The sequence below is a fragment of the Cynocephalus volans genome, chromosome 12 (genome assembly GCF_027409185.1).
Source record: "Cynocephalus volans isolate mCynVol1 chromosome 12, mCynVol1.pri, whole genome shotgun sequence".
In the NCBI taxonomy this organism is placed as follows: domain Eukaryota; kingdom Metazoa; phylum Chordata; class Mammalia; order Dermoptera; family Cynocephalidae; genus Cynocephalus; species Cynocephalus volans.
Genome location: NC_084471.1, coordinates 50,726,425 through 50,745,878, shown reverse-complemented (window position 1 = coordinate 50,745,878; position 19,454 = coordinate 50,726,425). Strand labels below are relative to the sequence as shown.

General features: G+C 41.3%; 1 protein-coding gene across 2 annotated transcripts in view; it reads right to left on the bottom strand.

Annotated features, from left to right (window-relative positions):
• PTPRB (protein tyrosine phosphatase receptor type B) overlaps nt 1–19,454 on the bottom strand; it is a 111,623-nt gene that overhangs the window by 19,942 nt on the left and 72,227 nt on the right. For both annotated transcript variants that reach the window (XM_063074620.1, XM_063074621.1), the window contains 6 exons: nt 18,260–18,523; nt 17,225–17,506; nt 12,946–13,224; nt 12,253–12,402; nt 9,888–10,131; nt 3,844–3,950 (listed from right to left, as the gene is read on the bottom strand). In XM_063074620.1, the coding sequence (XP_062930690.1) occupies nt 3,844–3,950; nt 9,888–10,131; nt 12,253–12,402; nt 12,946–13,224; nt 17,225–17,506; nt 18,260–18,523 (1,326 nt within the window). The remainder of the gene's footprint in view (nt 1–3,843; nt 3,951–9,887; nt 10,132–12,252; nt 12,403–12,945; nt 13,225–17,224; nt 17,507–18,259; nt 18,524–19,454) is intronic.

Below are 19,454 nucleotides of genomic sequence, written 5' to 3'. Positions count from 1 at the left end.
CGGGCAAAGCTCAAGAAATTTCTTTTTTTTTTTTTTTCTCAGCACTATCATCTCTGACAAGGCACTTGTCAGTGTGAGAAATAACAGTTAATTTCCATCTTGACATAGGCTCCTTAAGGGCAGGAACCAGAACCTTGTCTTATTTTTATTTATTCAGCCTTGTAGCTGGCATTCACTAAATGTTTGCTAAGCTGCACTGGCAATAAACACAATTAATGGAAGCAGCTCAGGAAACAAGCTTAATTTGCAAAAGTCGATATTATAGATTATTCAAAATAGTGTCATTTTGTTTTTATTATTTTTAACCACTTCTAGTCCTCCTTAGAACCTCCTATTAAAAGAAAAAATGAGATCATTGTTCTGTCAATTATGAGCATACTTCAGAAAGTTCATGGAAAATGAAATTAAAAGAGAATGCAAATATTTCCATGAACTTTTCGAAGACCCCTCATATATGCTGGGTGTTATTGAACTCTTAGAAAGTTTTCTCCTTAATTGTTTAAATCTTGTCGACCTTATTCAATTTCTTTTTATACTCTACCTTCAGAGTATTTTAGAAGTCTTTAGCTCAACCTCAGGTAAAACCTGAATTAATGAAATTTTATAGAATCTGAATTAATGAGCTTTCATTGGCTACATGAAAACAAAAGCAAAATCCTTATTTTGCAAACTTTTCTCCTAAAAAAGGGAAGGCAGGGACAATTATCCCTGCTTAGTGAGTGGCAGGACAGAGCCTCAGACTAAGTCCCCTAGCTCCAGATTGATATTTTCACTGGCATACTAGAAATCCACAGCCCTTAACTGGGATATGTCCAGTCTGAAGAGGTTTTCTTTAATACATTATTTTCCCCAGCTGTATTAGTTTGAGTTGACATTGGCAAATCTCCATCGTTCATTCACATACATTTATTGAGCATCTACTTCTTGTCTGGCATGGTGCTGCTGGCCCTAGGAAGTATCTGTAGACTGGGCAATAGACAGTTCAGTGAGTAATTAATCCTCTGTGTGAGTGCTGCTATCCCTAATGGAGGTGGGTATGAATTTGGGAAAACTGGAACCTTTTTCTGGTTGTAGATATTTGATTTTTTTCTTTTAATCTGTTTAAGAGTTTTGAGCAATACTTTTTTTAAAAAAGTATTGACTCTAAAACAGTCACATCAACATTTCCAGTTCTGAAAAACGTAGTTACTGAAGAATGTTTTATTCCTTGTAGGATACTGATTTTCCGCAGCTTCAGTTGGCTAGATTGATTTGTATTGAGTTGTACAGTTCTACGTGCTCCTATGGGCATCAGATCTGTCAACCCATACACATTTATGAGGCACTCCTGAGGTGCCTGACCCTGTGCTAAGTAAGGCACCTGGAAGCTGGGTCTGGGCGTGGGGAGACACACAGAACAGATCACTGAGGTATCACCTATTAATTAGTACATTGGTTGGGGTTGGGAAGCTTTGCCTCTGACTGGCTCTGTGACCATGGGCAAATAACCTAACTATTCTGAGCCTTAATTTAATATCCCAGGGGATGCTAATGATGATACAGTAGTGTTTACCTCAAACCAGGCTGTAAAGATTAAATGAGTTAATTCATGTAATGGGCTGAGCAGAATGTTAGCTGGTATAATTCATAGTGATAAGAAATAGAACAAGTCCCCCCTGATTTTAACACTTTCGGGGAAAATCTGATTTTGTCTGGATCAAACTAAATGTGTCCCACTCTAGATTTTCTCTCAGCACATAAACATACACAGTTCTGAAGTCTCACCTACTATGCCTTCAAGGAACTATGCTCATTCAGAAAGGGAAATGTTACTCATTCACTGACCAAATTAACTAAGTGCCTGCTGATTGCTTAGCTCTGTGGGAAGCATATGGAAGCCATACACTTTAAGTGAGCTCAGAGAGAAACCTGACAAGGGAGGAGGATTGACATTAGAACACTTAACTATGTGCCAGGTCCTGTGCTGGCCCCTTACTGTTTTATCTCTTTAATTCTTACAGCTATCTTGTGAAGAAGGTAATAGTCCCATTTTTACAGATAAGTAAAACAAAAGCTCAGAGAGAAAATAACTTGTAAGAAGTCACAGAAGAAGTAGCGGAACTGAGATTTGAACTCAAAGCAATCAGATTCCTCTGTGCCATGCTAGTTTTTAAGGGCAGAAATCCTTAAAAAGTTAAGGAACATTTTAAGACAGTGATATAAGAGGTGGTAAAAGGTAGCCTCTTGGATGACCCCTAAAAGTTTATGCCAGTGGTAGTGCAAATCCCACTTCTTTTCTTTCTTTCTTTCTTTCTTCCTTCCTTCCTTCCTTCCTTCCTTTTTTTTTTTTTTCTTTAAATAAAACCTGGTAATCTTTAAGAAGAATCATTGAAGCTTAAAAGCGAACAAATGAGCAAAACACTCCTTGGATTGAGAAATAGTGGAGGAAAACATGAAAAGTAGGAACAGTTGACCCTAGAATCCCCACTCAAATATGTGTTACATTTGAAAATTGTATCTCTAGGGCCTAGCACTGTGTTTGAAAAAGAAAAAAAGTTGCTATTTTACCTCTTATATTTAGAGCTATGGAGTAGCCCATTTTTGAAGTTGCTTTTCAAGACTCATCACATCAGCACAATCATCTTTCTTTTAATGTGGTTAGTATTCTTTTTGAATATATGTTCACTATATTCCTTTACTGGACTACATACAATTTTTGTTGTATAACAATATTTCAAATAGGAAAGAATTGTATTTACAAAGTACCTCCTTACATTAAATTATAAGCAAACACTTCTAAATCCTCTTAACTGGGTTCTGATCCCTCTTTGGTTTGAAAAGTGGACGATGATCCCTGTATTTGGCATAAATAGATAGAAATGTTTGCTAGGCTGAGTCATCGTTTGTCAAGCAGCACAAGAGACTGTTTTAGCTACAAAGAAGAATTTCCCCAGACCAAGAGACCATGCATTGGAGAACACTGGCTACAGGGAAAGGCTGTGACAGGCAACAGAGTCAAGGAGCAAGGTGATGAAAGTGATCTGCTCTCAGTGTGATGAAAATATTCAGAGACCATGCAGTGCAGAGGCTGTACGCAGAAAATGTCAGGATCTCAGCTGTACTATCTTAGGCAAGTTACTTAATCTCTTGATGCCTCAGATCCTTACCTTTAAAATGAGCATGATAACAGCATCTACCTCAAAAGGGTGTAGTGAGGATTAGATACGTTATTCTATGTAAAATGCTTAAACTTGTACCTTTATAGGGAAGGTGACCAGTAAATATTTGCTACTACTGCTCAGTTTTTCCCTCTAATACACTCGAGAAGTTTCTTTTATTAAATTTATGTAAAGCCTTTTAAATTAACATTTTTTAATAGTGAAAACCAACACATAATAAATGAAAGGAAGAAAAATCCCCTATAATCTCACTACTTTGAGATACTTATCATTAATACTTTGGTGTTTTTCTTCTAGTCTTTTTTCCTGTGCATTTCTATGTATATGCATATATAAATTCCCACTTAAAACTGAAACCCTTTTGTCCCAACTTACATTTTTGCCTGTGCAAGCTCTTGATTTTAATGTTTTTTCACCCACTGTTTAAAAAATAATTCATTTTTAATAGAAGAAATCTTGTACTTATCTTTTTCCCCCTAGATTAACCCCCTTTTAGTCCATTCTCCTGTAGAAGGTGTACATCCCTCTAATCAACATCAATCCATCATCACACAAAGATTAAGTTCTAAGTGATAATAAATGTTCCTTCCACCATGGGCCAAGTCACCAGATCTCCCTACTCTCTCTCTCATGGGTGACATGGTGGGTGGTAGAACATGTGGGAAGGTGGAAAGGTTAGCCTTACCTGATTCAGTGGTGATAGGTAAAGAGAAAAATGTGTCTGAATAGAGTGGCTTTGTGAATTCCTTCCGGTCCTCATCAAACAGTTGTGTAAAAGCCCGGATGCTGATTCTGAAAAGAAAACCAATTTACTTAAGTGAAAATTAGTGACTGATCACAGTAAGACTGGCTGAAAAGGTGATCGGGGAGAAACAGGTGGGCACCTGGTCAATATGTATTCAGGATAAGATATGGATTATGAATCAGACAGACCTGGGTTAATGCGTTCATTATTGATTTATTCATCAGATATTTATTGAGCCCCTGCTATGTGTCAGCCCCTGTTCTAGAAGCTGAAGATACTGCAAGGAACAAAACAAAGTCCTTACCATCCCAGAGATTAGGTCTCATGGAGGAAGTCAAACAATAAATACGCAAACATAAGATGTTAGATGGTGATGTGTGCTATGAAAAAGAAAACAGCAGGGTGAGGGAGATGGAAAACAACGGGAATAGAACATGTGGGACTGATTTTTTCAGCATGGTCAGTGAAGGGCTCCTTGAGAAGAAGGCATTTGCACAGAAATCTGAGAGGGGCGAGAGAGGGAGCCAGCATTCCAGGTGGAGGAAACCTCAGGCTTAAGGCTCTGTGGCTGCAGCATTCCTGCAGTGTCTGAGGAACAGCAAGGAGACCAGCATGGCTGAAACACAGTGAGGGAGTAGTCGGAGATGAGGTCAGAGAGGTAGACAGGGCCAGACCACGTAAGACCTAGGAGGCCACAGTGAGGAATTAGGCTTTTGCTTGAGTGGCATGGGAAGCCACTGGAGATGCTCAGCAGGATCACGCTGGCTGTTGCAGCATGGGGAATAGACAAGAGGGGGTGAAGGCAGAAGAGGGGAAGCTAGTTGGAAGGGCACTGCAGTAATCCAGGTGGCAGATGGCGACTTGGACCAGGATGGTAGTGGTGAAGGTGGTGAGAAATATTGAATATTTCCAAAAAAGAGCTGAAAGCGTTGCTGATGGATGTGGAGTATGAAAGAAAGGGTGGAATCAAGGATTACTTCACATGTTCTGTCTGGGGACCAACTGGAGGAATGGAGGTGCCATTTATTAACATGAGGGAAGACTGGGGAGGAGTAGATTGAGGGGTATGGCAGGATCCAGACGGAGTTCTCTTGTGGGAGCAGTAACTCAGAGATGTCCATTAGAGTCATCAAGTGGCTCAAATATCAATATTATTATTGTTGTTAACTTACTTATCTCCCCATATTTTTGGCACTAGTTATTTTCTAAAGAGCCCTTTATCTAAAAATATTATAATATCATAGTTATTGTCATCAACAAGAAATATTTGGCTTGGGTGACTTCTTGTGTTCCTTCTGTCTTGGAGATTCTCTGACAGTAGGTTCACTGATAGAGTAATAGGCTTGGTTTATATAGGAAAAACTATGCTAGTGTTAAATTCTATGAAAGTGATTGGAAGACTCCTTTTTCCTTAAAAAAAAAAAAATCTATATTTGTTCAACCCAAAGGTATCTAGGTATGTCCTGTGACATGCTGAAGCAGTACCAGGCCAAGGCAAACAGTTCTGACTCCTCCTTCTAAACCATGCCCAGATCCAACTGTAATCTTGTAAAATGAACATTAAGATGTTATTGGTCAACCACATCTATAATTTCTACGTCTAAAAGATCCTTTCCAAGTCAAAAGCTATACTTCCAGAAGTAACGAGACTCTCGATGGAAGTATATTGTGAAATGTCCACAAAGGGTAACAAGAAGTTGCTACACAGTAAATGCAAAGGTGAGGAGTTGGTGTGTGTTGCTAATTCATCATACATTTGGAAATTGAAAGGAGTGTCTCTGATTTAAAGTTTCTTATATTTGTATAGTGATTTATAAGTGTCAGAGGACTTTTACAAACATGGTTCTATTTGATCATCTTCAACTTCTTCAACATAATAAGGAAGCTCATTATATTACTTTAGAGGTTCGGAACCTGAAGCCTGGAGAGATTCCATGTCTTCTTGTCCAAGATCACAGAGGAAGCTGGTGAAAGAAAACTAAGCTCCATATTTTCTGACTCCTAGTGGAGATCTATTTCTCTTCTTTCCTCTTGGCTTAATTTTTGGTTAAAAGTAATGACTTCTGTTGAGGGGATGGGAAAAAGAGCCTGGGCTGGGAACCAGAAGATCTGAGCTCTTGCTCTTGCTCTGCTGCTGATTAAATGAACGGTCCCTAAAGTTCCTTATGCCTCAATTTCCTCATCTGTAAAATAAAAGCATTTGGATATAACAACCTTGACATGTTCTTCTTTGAAATTCTAGAAATCACAGATGTAAACACAAAACACAGAATGGATGCAGAAGAATAAGGACCTTTATGAACGCAGGAAGGAGATAATGACCCATGTTAAGCTTGGCTTAAAATTAGTGGGTCATCACCAACTCTTCCCTTAAAACTCTCTCCAAAATGGGACACACAACCCCTAGCCCAGCACTCGGCACCCACTCACAGTCCAGTCCCATCCCATCTTCCCGGTCTTTGCTGCTACCCCTTTTTATGCACCCCATTTGAAACTGGCCTATTGGCTCTTCTCTAAACAATGTGTGTATTTTTGCTTCCACACTTTGATTCCCACAGTTCCCCCTTTGTTGCATCTCCTCCCGTTCCTATCTCCATATTTCCAATCCCTCCCTCCTTTTTAAATGACCATTTAAAATGATATGTTCTTCAAGAAGCCTTCTGAACCATCACAGCATTTATTTACCTACACCCCTCTCATGCCTGTCAACATTTCTGCCTCTATCTTTACAGACTGGCCTTCTTTCTCGCTCTACTTTGTAAGCTCCTTGACAGCGGCAGCTCATCTTATTTATCTTTTTACCACCCACAACACCCGGCCCAGTACCTTCCACAGAGGAGCCAATAAAACATATATTGAATATATGATAAGCACCACAATATAAGTAAGACATTGTTTTAATGAACAGATATGTGATAAAATTATTTCAATTTTAAATGTGTCTAGAATCAGAATGCTATAACAGAAAGTTAGAGTTGATGTGGTTCAACTTCCCTTTATTCAAGGAAAATGAGGTCAGGAGAAGCTGACTACCCGACTGTGGTCACATTCTGTGCTATACAGAATAAGAACAAAACCAGATCAGCACTTCCCTAACCTCCAAACTATCTCTCACTGTAATGATCTGCCCTTTCTCTTCCCATATGAAACAATGCTAATAATACATACAGATAATAGGAACCCAACAATGAACAGGAACACATTACATTTGTTGACATACTAAACTTGCATATCAGCTAAACCTACCATTTCCCATTTCTTTTCACTCCTAATTTTTCTTTTTCCATGTTTTTTCCTGTCTACCTATTCTCTTTGGGAAAAAAGACACCTGTTGGCGTCAAGGGTCACTGTGGTGATTATCATCTTGAGAAAGGTGGCATTCTGACTGCACGGAGGCAGCGCTCAGCGGCCACCACACAAGAGGCCACTCAGCACATGGTTCTCTCATGTGCTTTGAAAGGTTGTGTCGCCTCTTATCAGATTATCAGCCTGGCATGCTTTTAACAGGACTGGACCAAATGCCAGTTGCAGAAATATAGGAAAGCTGTGTTCTAGAAGACAAATATGTACACCATGGGTAGATTAAGCTATAACAAGAACGTGTATCTTTCATAGAGCATCTTGGCTCAGCCCTTTTTTGTTATAACATTTCATGAACACCTCCTTTGTGCCAGGTAATTGCCATATTGTTTCGTAACCAATGATACTTTTGTCTCCCTATTAGACTGTGAGCTCTCATGGTCTAGTGAAGAGGGCAGGTAATTTGCTAAAGGGTTAAAAGCCACTGGTAAATGAAAGATTAGAGGGATGTAGAGACAGGGTGATGTGGAAATTGAGCTGAGGAAGCACCCAGCTGCCCAGCCCTGGGTTGACAGGGGTGGTGTGGGGTTGATTGAGGGTTGAGCTGGTTTTTGAAGTGTATGAAGGAAGGAATTCACCAGCCATACAAGAGTGGAAAGCATTCCAAAGCGAATGAAAAGAATATGCAAAAACTCAGAGGTCTGGGCCGAGCCTGTGGCGCACTCGGGAGAGTGCAGCGCGGTGACGCTCCCGCCGCGGGTTCGGATCCTATATGGGAATGGCCAGTGCACTCACTGGCTGAGTGCAGGTCACAAAAAAGACAAAAAACCCCCCCCCCAAAAAACCCCAAAAAACTCAGAGGTCTAACTGAACCATGTCACATCCCGGGAACTCTGAGGAGTGAGGGATAGCAAGAGGACAGGGTGTTCTTGGGGCAGATGATTGGAGGCACTGAGGCTGGAGAGGCAGGCAGGAGAGAGAAGGCGAGGGCTTTGTATGCCCTGCTCTGGGATCTGCACTTGTTCTTGTAGACGAATGGAAACCACAAGAAGACCATAATCTAGAAGGGATATGACCAGGTTCGATCTAGCACATACATTACTCCTCAGGACAACCCTGTCATGCTCTACAGATGAGGAAAGCTAGGATTAGAGAGCAGAAATGCTGCTGGTAGCAGAGCCGGAACTCAAATGTGGGGGTTCTTCCAAAGACTTCAGCAGCTACTATGGACAGGAAGGAGGTATGTACAGAGACTGGCAAGCTCTGTTCCAGACACGAATTGTTTATAGCTTCTTATTCTGTCCCTCTGGAATGTAGTAATGAGTCATCTTCACTCCTTCTCTTTCCATAAGCAGACAAACAAAAACAGCCACAACTTTCCAACTCAAAAAGAAAAAAATAACCCTTGGAAGACTTTGCTCAAGTTTCCATTAGCCCTGGTAACCAAGGAGCTGAGGCATCTCTTAATTCTTACAGGAACTAAAGGATCCCAGTTTTCTGATCCCTCGTATGTTTCTCCCTTGCTCTGTCCCTGTCTCCTTCAGATAGGCTCATATGGTCTATTCTTGAAGTAAATATCACTCATAAGTTTGTATGTGTTTACTCTGGAGGTGCTGACATTGCCTGGGAGGCAATTGCAGCTTGTGGTGAATCCGGGGCACAGGTAGCTATGCAGAGTTCCTGCCAAAAGTGAGTCTTCTGTTGTAGGAAAAACATCTGCCTGGCTTTGTTAATGTGAGAAAGGGGCTAAGAGCAATCTCAGGTGTGATGCTATGTCATAGTTCCCTTCTGGAGCTGGCAGAAGAGTTTGTTTTGCTGACACTCAGGACTAATATGTAAGAGTCAGTAAGACTTGAGCACCACCCAGCCAGAAAGGATACTGACTCATGGAGAACATTACTGCTGCCATACTGGCTGCATATCAGCTCTGTTAACACCCAACAGAGAAGGCACATTGTCCGCAGAAGTAATCATTTGGATGCCTATAGGCACATCCAAGACAGCAGCCTGGGTTCCTTTCCTCTTGAGAACCCTGATTGGGATGCTATGCACTCCTGCTTGTATCTGTTTTCCGGAAACAACGCAGAAGAGCACCACCAATTCCTAGGGCTGGAAGGGCTGGTTGGCTGCAGTGGCGCTTCGTGGGGCCAAAGCTAAACAGCGGCTCCTTTTCATCTGCCATTTCAGTGGGAGGAGAGGGTGCCGCCATTCATTCAGGGGGCCTACTCCCTTCAAGAGTTCTGTCTGGACCAGAGCACTTTAATCTTTACATGCTTTAAAAGGTAAATAAGTGTTAATTCCAGTCCTCATTAAAAGTAGAAGATATAACTTCATATTGTTTGGGTCTCCCTAAACTGAGTCTTGCTATTTGGACATTTCATAATAGCTATCATCATAAATTATTTGATGCATATTAAAGAAGTTGTAGGGAGAAAGAACAATCTATTAAGAACCTTCAATTCTGCACATAAAGAATTGGAGCTTTTGCACAACGCTGAAGGCCCTCTTTACACATTACCTCCGAATGGAGGCAGAAAAAAACTTTCATAAATTACCCAGAAAAATGTAGAGTACTCTTGTAACGGTGATTAATCTCCAGAAGTTCACATGCATCAGATGCTCAGACAGCTGAGCGCCTAGTAATGCAGCACATTCCTCTACCGTGGCCATGAAATACATCTAACCTGTAGGCAGTGTGTGGCTTCAGTGGTCCATCACAGAATTTTTGCTGATTGGGATCACATTTCCCTCCTAGGCTCTCCATCTCTGCTCCAAGCTTAATGTTAAAACTCTTGGAGTTGCTGTCACGACTTTCGGCACATTTGCTGGCAAAATAATTGGTCTGATACATTTGAATGGAGGCGTTGTGCCTGTACTCCAGGTAGGAAGGGAGAGGGTGCTGTTGTTCCGGCTTCAGCTCATCACTGCCTGGAGGAGAAAAGCCACAGTTAAGGATTGCCTTTCTTGTGACTTGAGTGATTTCATTGATTTCTAACTATGTTTCTAAGGCTGCTTGCTCATGCACTACCTCTGGCCATCTCCAGAGTACAGATTCTGTGATCTCAAAGGATGCTGCGAAATTCCCCTAATGAAATTAATTTTAATTCACCTTTTCTAACATAAAAAATAAATAAGTAAAGAAGTAATTAAGTAAAGTGTTTTATTTTATAAAATACACATGCACACATGCACATCCCCCCCCACCATCATTTTTCTGGGAAATAAAACAAGAGCAGCTCATTGTATCAAATGATAATGTGTCCCACAATTCAGAAAGTTGGATAACTCCCCATTGTGAGAGTCAACCCACTCAATAAGCTCTCTACCTTGCCAATAACCATTGTAGTTAAGCTAATAAGGAAGCCCCTATGACCTGGGAAATAGGAAAAAGATAAGAGAAATCATGTCCCAGGCCAGAGCAGTCATCCCACAAGACACGTTCCACTTGCCACGCCTCGTCTGATAGCTGCTCTGTGTGGCTCTGTTATCTTGAGTACAGTTTAATCCTGGCTCGAATTTGGCCCCTCACTCAGAGCACTTCCCAGAACTCCTCCCCCGTCCACCCAGCCTACTGTGTGTTTTGGCACTGAAAATTACTTTTGATGTTGGCTGGAGAAAAGCATAATTAGGAAGATAAATACTATAAAGATCAGATATCATTTACAATGAACTTCAAGGAGTGGTACTGTGGGGGTTCATCATCACAGCATCCTGGACTCTTATTTAATAAAATATGCTCACAATGAGTGGGTTTCGAGGTATTATTTTGTTGGCAGTAGTTAAGAAATGTTGCCTTTAGCATGAGTGTATATGCATAAATTACATTTATGTGAGATGGATTGTTACCTTAGATCACCAGGGGACCACAGCCCATCTCTACAGACATCAATAATGGAAACCTACCTGGCTAGAGAACACAAGGCTACTTTCTGGGGGGTGACTTCTTTTTCGGTTACTGCCTTATATTCATGTAGTAATTAAATCTAAAGTCTTTCCAGAGTTCACCAATTTATATTCAATTATGAGGTGTGAGGAAATCTGGGATGCACCATTGACCCTTGAAATTATTTAATTAATTATGCATAACTAGCTTTAGTACAATTAAATAAAATGTAAAAGCACATAGACTGTTAGAAATCCAGTGAGACTAAAATACCATTTAGCCTAGAAATTGCTTCAGTGTTTTTCAGGTTTAAAGGTTCCCCCTTACCCACAAATGGGTCAAAATTTGTCAGGGATGCTCAAGAAACTCCTGTGCAGCACCTTAAACAATTTAGAAAAATTTAAGGAAGGTAAAATATATTAATGCCACTCCACGCACAGGCATCTCTTTTGGAGAAATAACACACAAGACCTCAATGGCAAATACACAGACATGAATCCCAGATACAACACTCCTACAGGTGGGTTGACAAATACTGATACAATAAATGCTAAAGAACATATTCAGTGGTTTTATGGAATGTCTTGATAACGATCACCTAGTATTTGCCCAGTTTGTAGGGATTAGGTAGATATGGAATAGGAAACTAGAGAATAAAACATACCGTTCAAAATTAAGTAGAGAAAAGAGGAATGCTTCTCATGAACATTTTCTCCCTTTTTCAAGCTTTGGATATTTTTGTGAATTGGTGGGTGGTTTGGGAGTATGTGGTTGGTGGAGGTATATGAGACAGGGAGGGGTGAGGAGAGTTGAAGCATATTGCTGTTTAATGGCAGAAGAAAAGAGAAGTGAACGAGATCGAATGAGTCAACAAATGCAATGTGCTTCCACCAGTGCCCGGCACATAGGAAGGACTCAGTCAGTGGTGGTTACTGTTGTTATTGCCATAGCTACTATAATCACTATTCTCCCATTAATTAAACCCAGAGGAAAGTAGGTTTTATTGCCGAGGAGCCTTTGAGCAGTTTTTGGTTACCCCTCTCTGAATCCCGCAGAGATAGAGCTGAGTGATAAAAAAATTAAGTTTTCTACTCTTAGAATCTTAAGTTGTCCCATGACCTTTGAGAAAGAAATTCTTACGGTAGAGTTAACTCCTGATAACTTACCATCAGCCTCTCTCACCACCACTGTGAAGTATTTCACTGCTCCATTGGTATCGCTGAACCAGCTGCAGTTGACAGTAAAGTTGATGGAAGATTTGCTAATGAGCACATCCTTTTCATTCACACGAATATGTGGGGGTGGCGGAGGAGGGCCTGGAAAAGAGGTGGGGAAGGAACCAAAAGGGGTCACAGCTCTGCTTTCACATCAGAAACAACAGTTAGTGAAATGAAAGACTCCACTCGCCTACATCAGACTGTGTGTGTGTGTGTGTTTAAAGCTTGTAATCAAAAAACTCTCCTCCTCTCCTGAAGGGAAGCAGGCAGAGGAAGGGATCTGCCAATGGCGCACTAGACATAATGACAGAGGCAGTTCCTCAGCAGGATTTCCTGAGGTTGTAGCATCAAATTGCTTAAAAGGTCCATTATAAGTCTATCAGGCAAAGTGATGTATGTAAATACTAACTCATTCAGGTACTTCAAGATTATTTAACTTGTTTGCTCTCAGGGTACTTTATCCAGAGAAATGTTTCTATTTCCTGGCACCTTTTAGGTCCTCTTCTTCAAGTGACAAGACAGGCTTATGTAAAAGTGAACTGTATGCAAGTGGACAGTGGTGATGGATATGATAGAGAAAGGTGCAAAGTCCTTTTACTCTGTGTGACAGGAGGCTCCGTGTTGACCTCCAGGGACACTTACGGTCTATCATTGTGATAGTGCTGTCTTCAACCACCTCGCTGGTCATGCCAGCCGACTGCACCTTGATGGACACTAGGTACCTCTTATGGGGCACTAGCATCATGATGTTGAGCAGAGATTTTTCTTTCTCCAGCTTTCTGGAAAACTCAACTTCTTGGGTGTCCATTTTCCGGCATTCAATGCTATACCCATCAAAGTCAGAATCAGGAGGGATCCAAGAACAGGCAATGGCCGTCGAGTTCTGAGGCCGGCAATGCAGGTTTTGTATCTTGTCTGGCTCTGAAGAGAGAGGAGACACATTTCAGAACTCCCTAGAAACATGTTTTCACCTCCTTTGGATCCAATTAGTTCTGAGATCTAAATAAATAGTTCTCAAAATTTATCTATGTTGAGAAAAATTCTCATGGATCTCTAAGGGAATTTCTGCTTGCCAGACCCCACTTTGAGAAATGTTAATAGTTAAAATGTCATCCCTTTAGAAAATCATTTGAGTGACAACATGATTGGAAACACAAATGCACATGTGGGCACTGAAATCGAGTAGCAGAAGTCAGACAGAAGGTGGGGCAGAGTAGCTCGGCCAGACTGAATACAAGTTCTATTCACCAGCTGTGTACTCTTGGGCAAATTACTTTACATCTCTGTGCCCCATCTGAACAATGGGGAAATGAGGAGTACCTGCCTCATATGGTTATTGTGATGATCCAGTGAGTTGAAACATGCACATCCACCTAGAAGAGTGGCTGGCATAGTACTTACCCAGGAAGTGCTAGCTCTTGTAATGAGGGCATTACGAAATGGTACTACTGACTTGTTTTCTCCTAGGCCCTGACTTCTGTCTCCCTCTCTTATTTGCTGCCTGCCACTCCCTGCTCACGTGCCATGTTCCAGGCACTGAAACTGCTGTGGTTCCCCATACACGGCATGCTGTTCCAGCCCCTCAGCTTATAGTCATTCAGTTTTTTCTGCCTAACAGAGTGGCTGACACATAGTAGAGACTCAATAAATGGTAGTTGATCTTATTTGTTGATGTGAATGACACAACGAGCAAAAGATTAAGTCCGAAAGAGCACTTATGAGGTAGTGCAGGTTAATGACCAAACTTCGCAGGCCTCCCCTACCAGCTGTATGCCCAGCATGTCTAATTATTTGCTGTGAAGCTAAAGTGTATGGTTTAGATAGATAGCTTCTGAATTTTAATTTTGGCAGCTGAGCCATTTAAAAAAGAAAAGTTCTCAGATCCCCAATATGTAAAATGGAAGGGGCTCTGGTCCTATGGCTTTAAGTGTGCATTGGGAATCAGAGGTGCTGAACTGGAGTGAAGACCTTCCTAAGACCTCCCCTTGTGTGTCCCCTCCCCCAAGAATTTCTGAGGAGCCCTCAGGCTCTGGAATAGAACTGAAAACCTAGGTCTAGACCATCTTATTTCATTTCAGGAGTTGAAAGCCCACCCATTTTCTGTTGACCATAGCACAAAATACAGTAACAACTCTCAGGTGACAATAGTCCATGATGTCAACCCATCAAAAAGGCTCGCAAAAACGTTTTATGTTGTGGGAAAGGATTTTTTTTTAAAAAAAGGCAAAAGACAGTTAGCTTGACTTTAAGGACACTGAACAGGAAAAACCCACTCTATTTTGTTGTTAGGTTTTTATGGTCCCTGTTACAAATTTTACCTTTCATCTTTTCTTCACCACTTCCACCTCCCCAAATTAAAATTATATGTCCATTTATAAACCTTGTAGCTAGGACTGGCTACATAATTTTCAAGGCTCAGTGCCAAATGAAAATATGATGCCCATCGTTCAAAAATTATTAAGAATTTCAAGGTGGTAACAGCAGAAAATTAAATCAAGTGTGGGACCTTTCTAAACATGGGACCCTGTGTCCCTGAACAGCCAATGGCCCTAACCCTGCTTGTAGGATAGGTCATTTTTTCAGCTCATGAAGGACCCATTACATAGATGATCTTCTAAAAACTATGTGTTGGTCTAGTAGTCCCTTATAGTGGCAGTACCGAATGCTCTATTTGGAATACAACCTACCTTTTCCTGACACATGCTTTGTTTTAGAAATTCTTGTCCTAAACATTCACGGCTTTGAAACACTCAGCATCTGGGTGCCACTCAATAAACTCTTGTTCTATATCAAGGTCTACAAATGTCAGCTAAGTCACAAGAGGTTAGATGAGAATGGTTTAGAAAAAGAAAAATTGACACAAAGATTTTTCAGAACAGGGGAAGAACTGGCTTTTGAGGTATGCAATAATTGTGTCTTTTCTGACATTAACTGCTTATTAATCTTTTGAACCCAGTTCAGACCAAGTCAGAGCTAAGACCCAAAACATTCTGCCTAATCCATAATTCTGATAATTAGTGGAAAAAAATAACATGGAAATTTGCTTCAACCTCCTCTATCATTTCCTTCTTTCTCCTACTCTTACCAAATCCCATCTGTCTTCCAAGACTCAGGTCATGTCCCCATTCACTAAGAAATAAGTACCACTTCCGATTTCCAGCTCTGCATGTAAGGAGGTTGGAAGTCGCCACTCCATCCTGACAACATGTAAAAAGCTGAACAGACAGAAAAAAAATGCACAACTCTTCTTGCATCCATAAGAGAGGTGGGACTGAGAAGAATGAGCAGCTCTTGTGAAGTTCATAGCTCACAAGCACAGGCTCACTGAAAGACTGAGACCCAATCCTGGGACTATAGAACGCTTCCTTACCGAGAGAGCAGGAGCCCACACCGCCCGGGTTTATCACCTCGAGTGGGAATATCTTTCCCTGTTGCAAGCTCAGTGTGTGCCCTTCAGTTCTGCTTCAGCATGTGCATCACATGGCACCCAGCCAGCAGCAATCCTACATCTGTCCTCTGAGGAAAGGGGACAAGGACCTTCTACTGCGTAATCAGATGGGTGTGCAAAGCCAATTACCCTGCATTGGCTGCCGGGAGACACACGCTGTCCATGCGGGACTGGTGCACACAATTGAAGCTGGTCTTCCTCTCTCTCTTCTCTATGTAGGTGAAGCTTTGTTCCATGCAGTGTTTGACTACATTGTGTTTCTCCAACACCAAGTTGCAGTGGGCAGAAGTGTTTAGAGTCCTGCCCTGGGTTTGTAACCAGTGCATGGTGTTCTGCTTAGCAGATTTGATTAATGCAGTCCACAATGAGCCACTAAACTCATCCTGAGCTTGCTATAAAGGAAAGTTCTTTCTTGCATATTGCTCTTGACACACAACTATCTGATCCCAAACTGCTCTTTGGTTGTAATATGGAGCACAATTTACACCTGTTATAGCGTTAATGCTTACTGAACAAATGAAAAAGTTACTTGCTTAAATTTCCAATTTCTAATGATGTATTTTATCAACAACCAATCTAATCTAATCTGATCTTGGAAGCTACCGATACTGGATATTACTGAAAAATGAATATTTGGATTGAGGTTCCTACACTGAAAACCTTTGCTTTTTTGATGCTCATTGTGTCTATCACAAAATGCCTTTGGGAAGAAACTGGTACGTTTCGTTGTTGAAGTATTGTATCTTTACGACATACAACGATATATCTCAACTGATTCCTCTGCTTCCAGTTTTGCCCTTTTCTATCTATCTCTACATTGGACCCAGAGTGACTTTCTAAAGTGTTGTTATAATTATGATATCTCTGTTGGAATTTAGTGGCTTCAATTGGTTCAGAATAAAGTTCAAAGTTGTTGGCATACAACGTTGTTCATGCCACACAAGACATTGGATGATTTGATTCTCTTACTCCTCATCTTTTGTGCTCTGCCCAACTAAATTTCTTTCTGTTCCTCTGTTAGCAGATCTCTCTCCTCCCTGGTCTAGGGAGATTTCACTTTCTCTACCTGGAATATTTTCCCCTTCTCTACCCATCTCTACCTGGGGACTCCTGCTCTTCCCTTAGGTTTCAATTTAGATGTTTCTTTTTCTAGGAACATTATTATTGGGTCAGTTGCCCTTACCATATATTTCTATATTGTCATTAACCTCCTTCATCGCACCCAAAATATAATTGCATGTTTAATGATAGTACCTGCCATATCCAATTGTAAGCTCCACGAGGGCAGAGATTATTTCATGTTCACTATTGTTAGTGTTGAATGAACAAATCTATACAGACTTCTGCCTGAATTCAAATCCAACCAATTCCAAGTAAAAATGTGGATTTAAACTAAGCCCCTTTGAATAAGATGCTGAACTTCTACTTCCTCTCACATCATCTGAGAATAAGGAGTAACGAAACATGTCATACTTGTCCTCACGGATCCAAAAACTGGTTTGCTGTAGGTTTTCCAGGAATCACCACTGATGGTCCTGACAATGAATTGATAGGATCTCCCTGGACGAAGGCCATACACGATGCGTCCTTCTGATTTTCTGTTATTGTAGGGGTTGAAGACAGTGAGTGCATCTCTGGGGAGCCACTGCAGCTCAAAGTCACTGTAGTCTGTCCAGTCTGGGGGCCCCTTCCAGGTGATGGCCAAGGATGTGTTTGCAACATCAGCAAATGACATAAGACTGGGAGGACTTGGGGCTGTATGTTGGAGAAAGTGAAAAATCACATAATCACATTGTGCCATAATATACACAATAAGATAGTTGAGCAACATCAGACATATTTTCAATGTACTTTGTAGGAGAAGATAATATGATGATAATATAGGAATAGGAGTTTTCATTTATAGTGTTTAAGGCACTGTCCTCAAATGTTTCATATACCTTTTCTTTAATATCATAACCAGAGCTTGCTTACCAGGGTGCCATGGAGCATGAGTGTGCCCTGAATGGTTTAAAAGTGTGCAAAAGATATTGATTCCATCAGATTTTGGGGTGACAGGGCTGGGGTTCACATACAATTATGTCCAGTTGCAGACAGCCTTGTTGATTGATGCCTGGGTGGCATACATATATTAATCTTATCAATGTGTGCCCAAGACATAAAAGCATTGTTCATAGCAACACAATTGTTGGAAAGCACTGTTTATAGCAACACAATGAGATGTATATGATTATCTCCATTTTGCAGATAAGGAAACTGAGGCTTGGAGGCGCTCAACAACCTTCCCAGCTTCCTACAGTTAAGTGGCAGAGCTAAGCTAAGGACCTAGATCTTTCTGGCCAAAGTCTGTGTCCTTTATCCACTGTACCATAGTGCCTTCCCAAGTTCAGGGGTTAGCACATGGCACATCATTATTGATTTTATTTCTTGTCATTAAAATCCTGATTAAAATGTGTCTTTGGAAGCTATTTCCCACCAATACTTGGCATTGTCGACTGGGTTTCTTACCTGTTCTGCTCTCCCCCAAGACCTTACTGCTGAGATCTCCACTGTGAGTTACCACACACAGTGTGTACTTCCTTCCAGGAATGAGGCCATGAAAACGCCACTCTGTCAAGTTCTTGTTTTTCCAGGTTTCCTTCTTTGTACCATTGGGATTGTAGAGAATCAGCTCGTAAAAGTCAAGGTCCCCAGAGGCTGGACTCCAGCTAAACCAAAGGCTGTCTGTCATGTTCTGATTAGATCCCTTGAGATGACTCACGGAGGCTGGGACTTAAACAGAAGAAAAACTCTTACTGAGAACAAAACTGAAACAGAGGCATTTTGGCCTATAGGTGAGCATATGGGCTGTGTTGGGCACATGGGTGAGTGGTACGTATTGTAGAGTCAGTTCTGGTCTACACTTCAGGTCACTTACATTTAGGGGCATGTGGACTAGAGACATGCAAATCAAAACAAAACAAGACAGGTTGTGCTTGCCACCTGCACCCTGATAAACATGTAAAATGAAATCTTTATAAATGGTTAATTAATGCTAAGCAAGTAGTCTGTAACTGAGCTTATAAAAGGCCCAGAAAATGTTGGTAAAGGGTCTGGCTTCTTCCAGTTGGGCCCATCTCACTGGCAGCCACCATCCCTCTCTGGGTCCCTTTTCTTCCTCTCTACCCTCCTTTAGGTTCTTAGTTCTCTCATGCTCTTTCTTACCAAAATCGGTATTGGCACAACCTCATTTAGGAAAAGAACTGTTAACAGTCACTCCCGCCATTGTTTAAGTTAGTCCCGCTGCCACCTGTCCTATGGGTATTTGAGTTTTGTTTCTCTTTGGAGAATGAAGCCCGCTGCCCTCTGTGGGGGGAACTGTAAACATTAATGAGCAGGTAAGGGAGGATGTGCAGAGGGCAGGTTGCCCTGGAAATGGTAACATCTACCATCTAGGCTACTCTATTTGTGATCTAGGCTTATCTCTGCTCTTTCTCATTCCCTTCAAAAGACGAACTGAGAACTTCTGTTGGGTATCCTTGGAAGGTGTTCTTCACATGGGTCCCCTCACCTTCAGGTCTCAGCTGAAATGCCTGCTCTATCTAAAGTAGTTCCTTGCCTTGTCAAGTCACTGTCATGACATTGCTCATTTCTTTCATAGAATTTAAGGTATCCCCAAATTATCTCCCTTTAAAAGCTGCTGTCCTTTCCCCCTCCCCTCTCT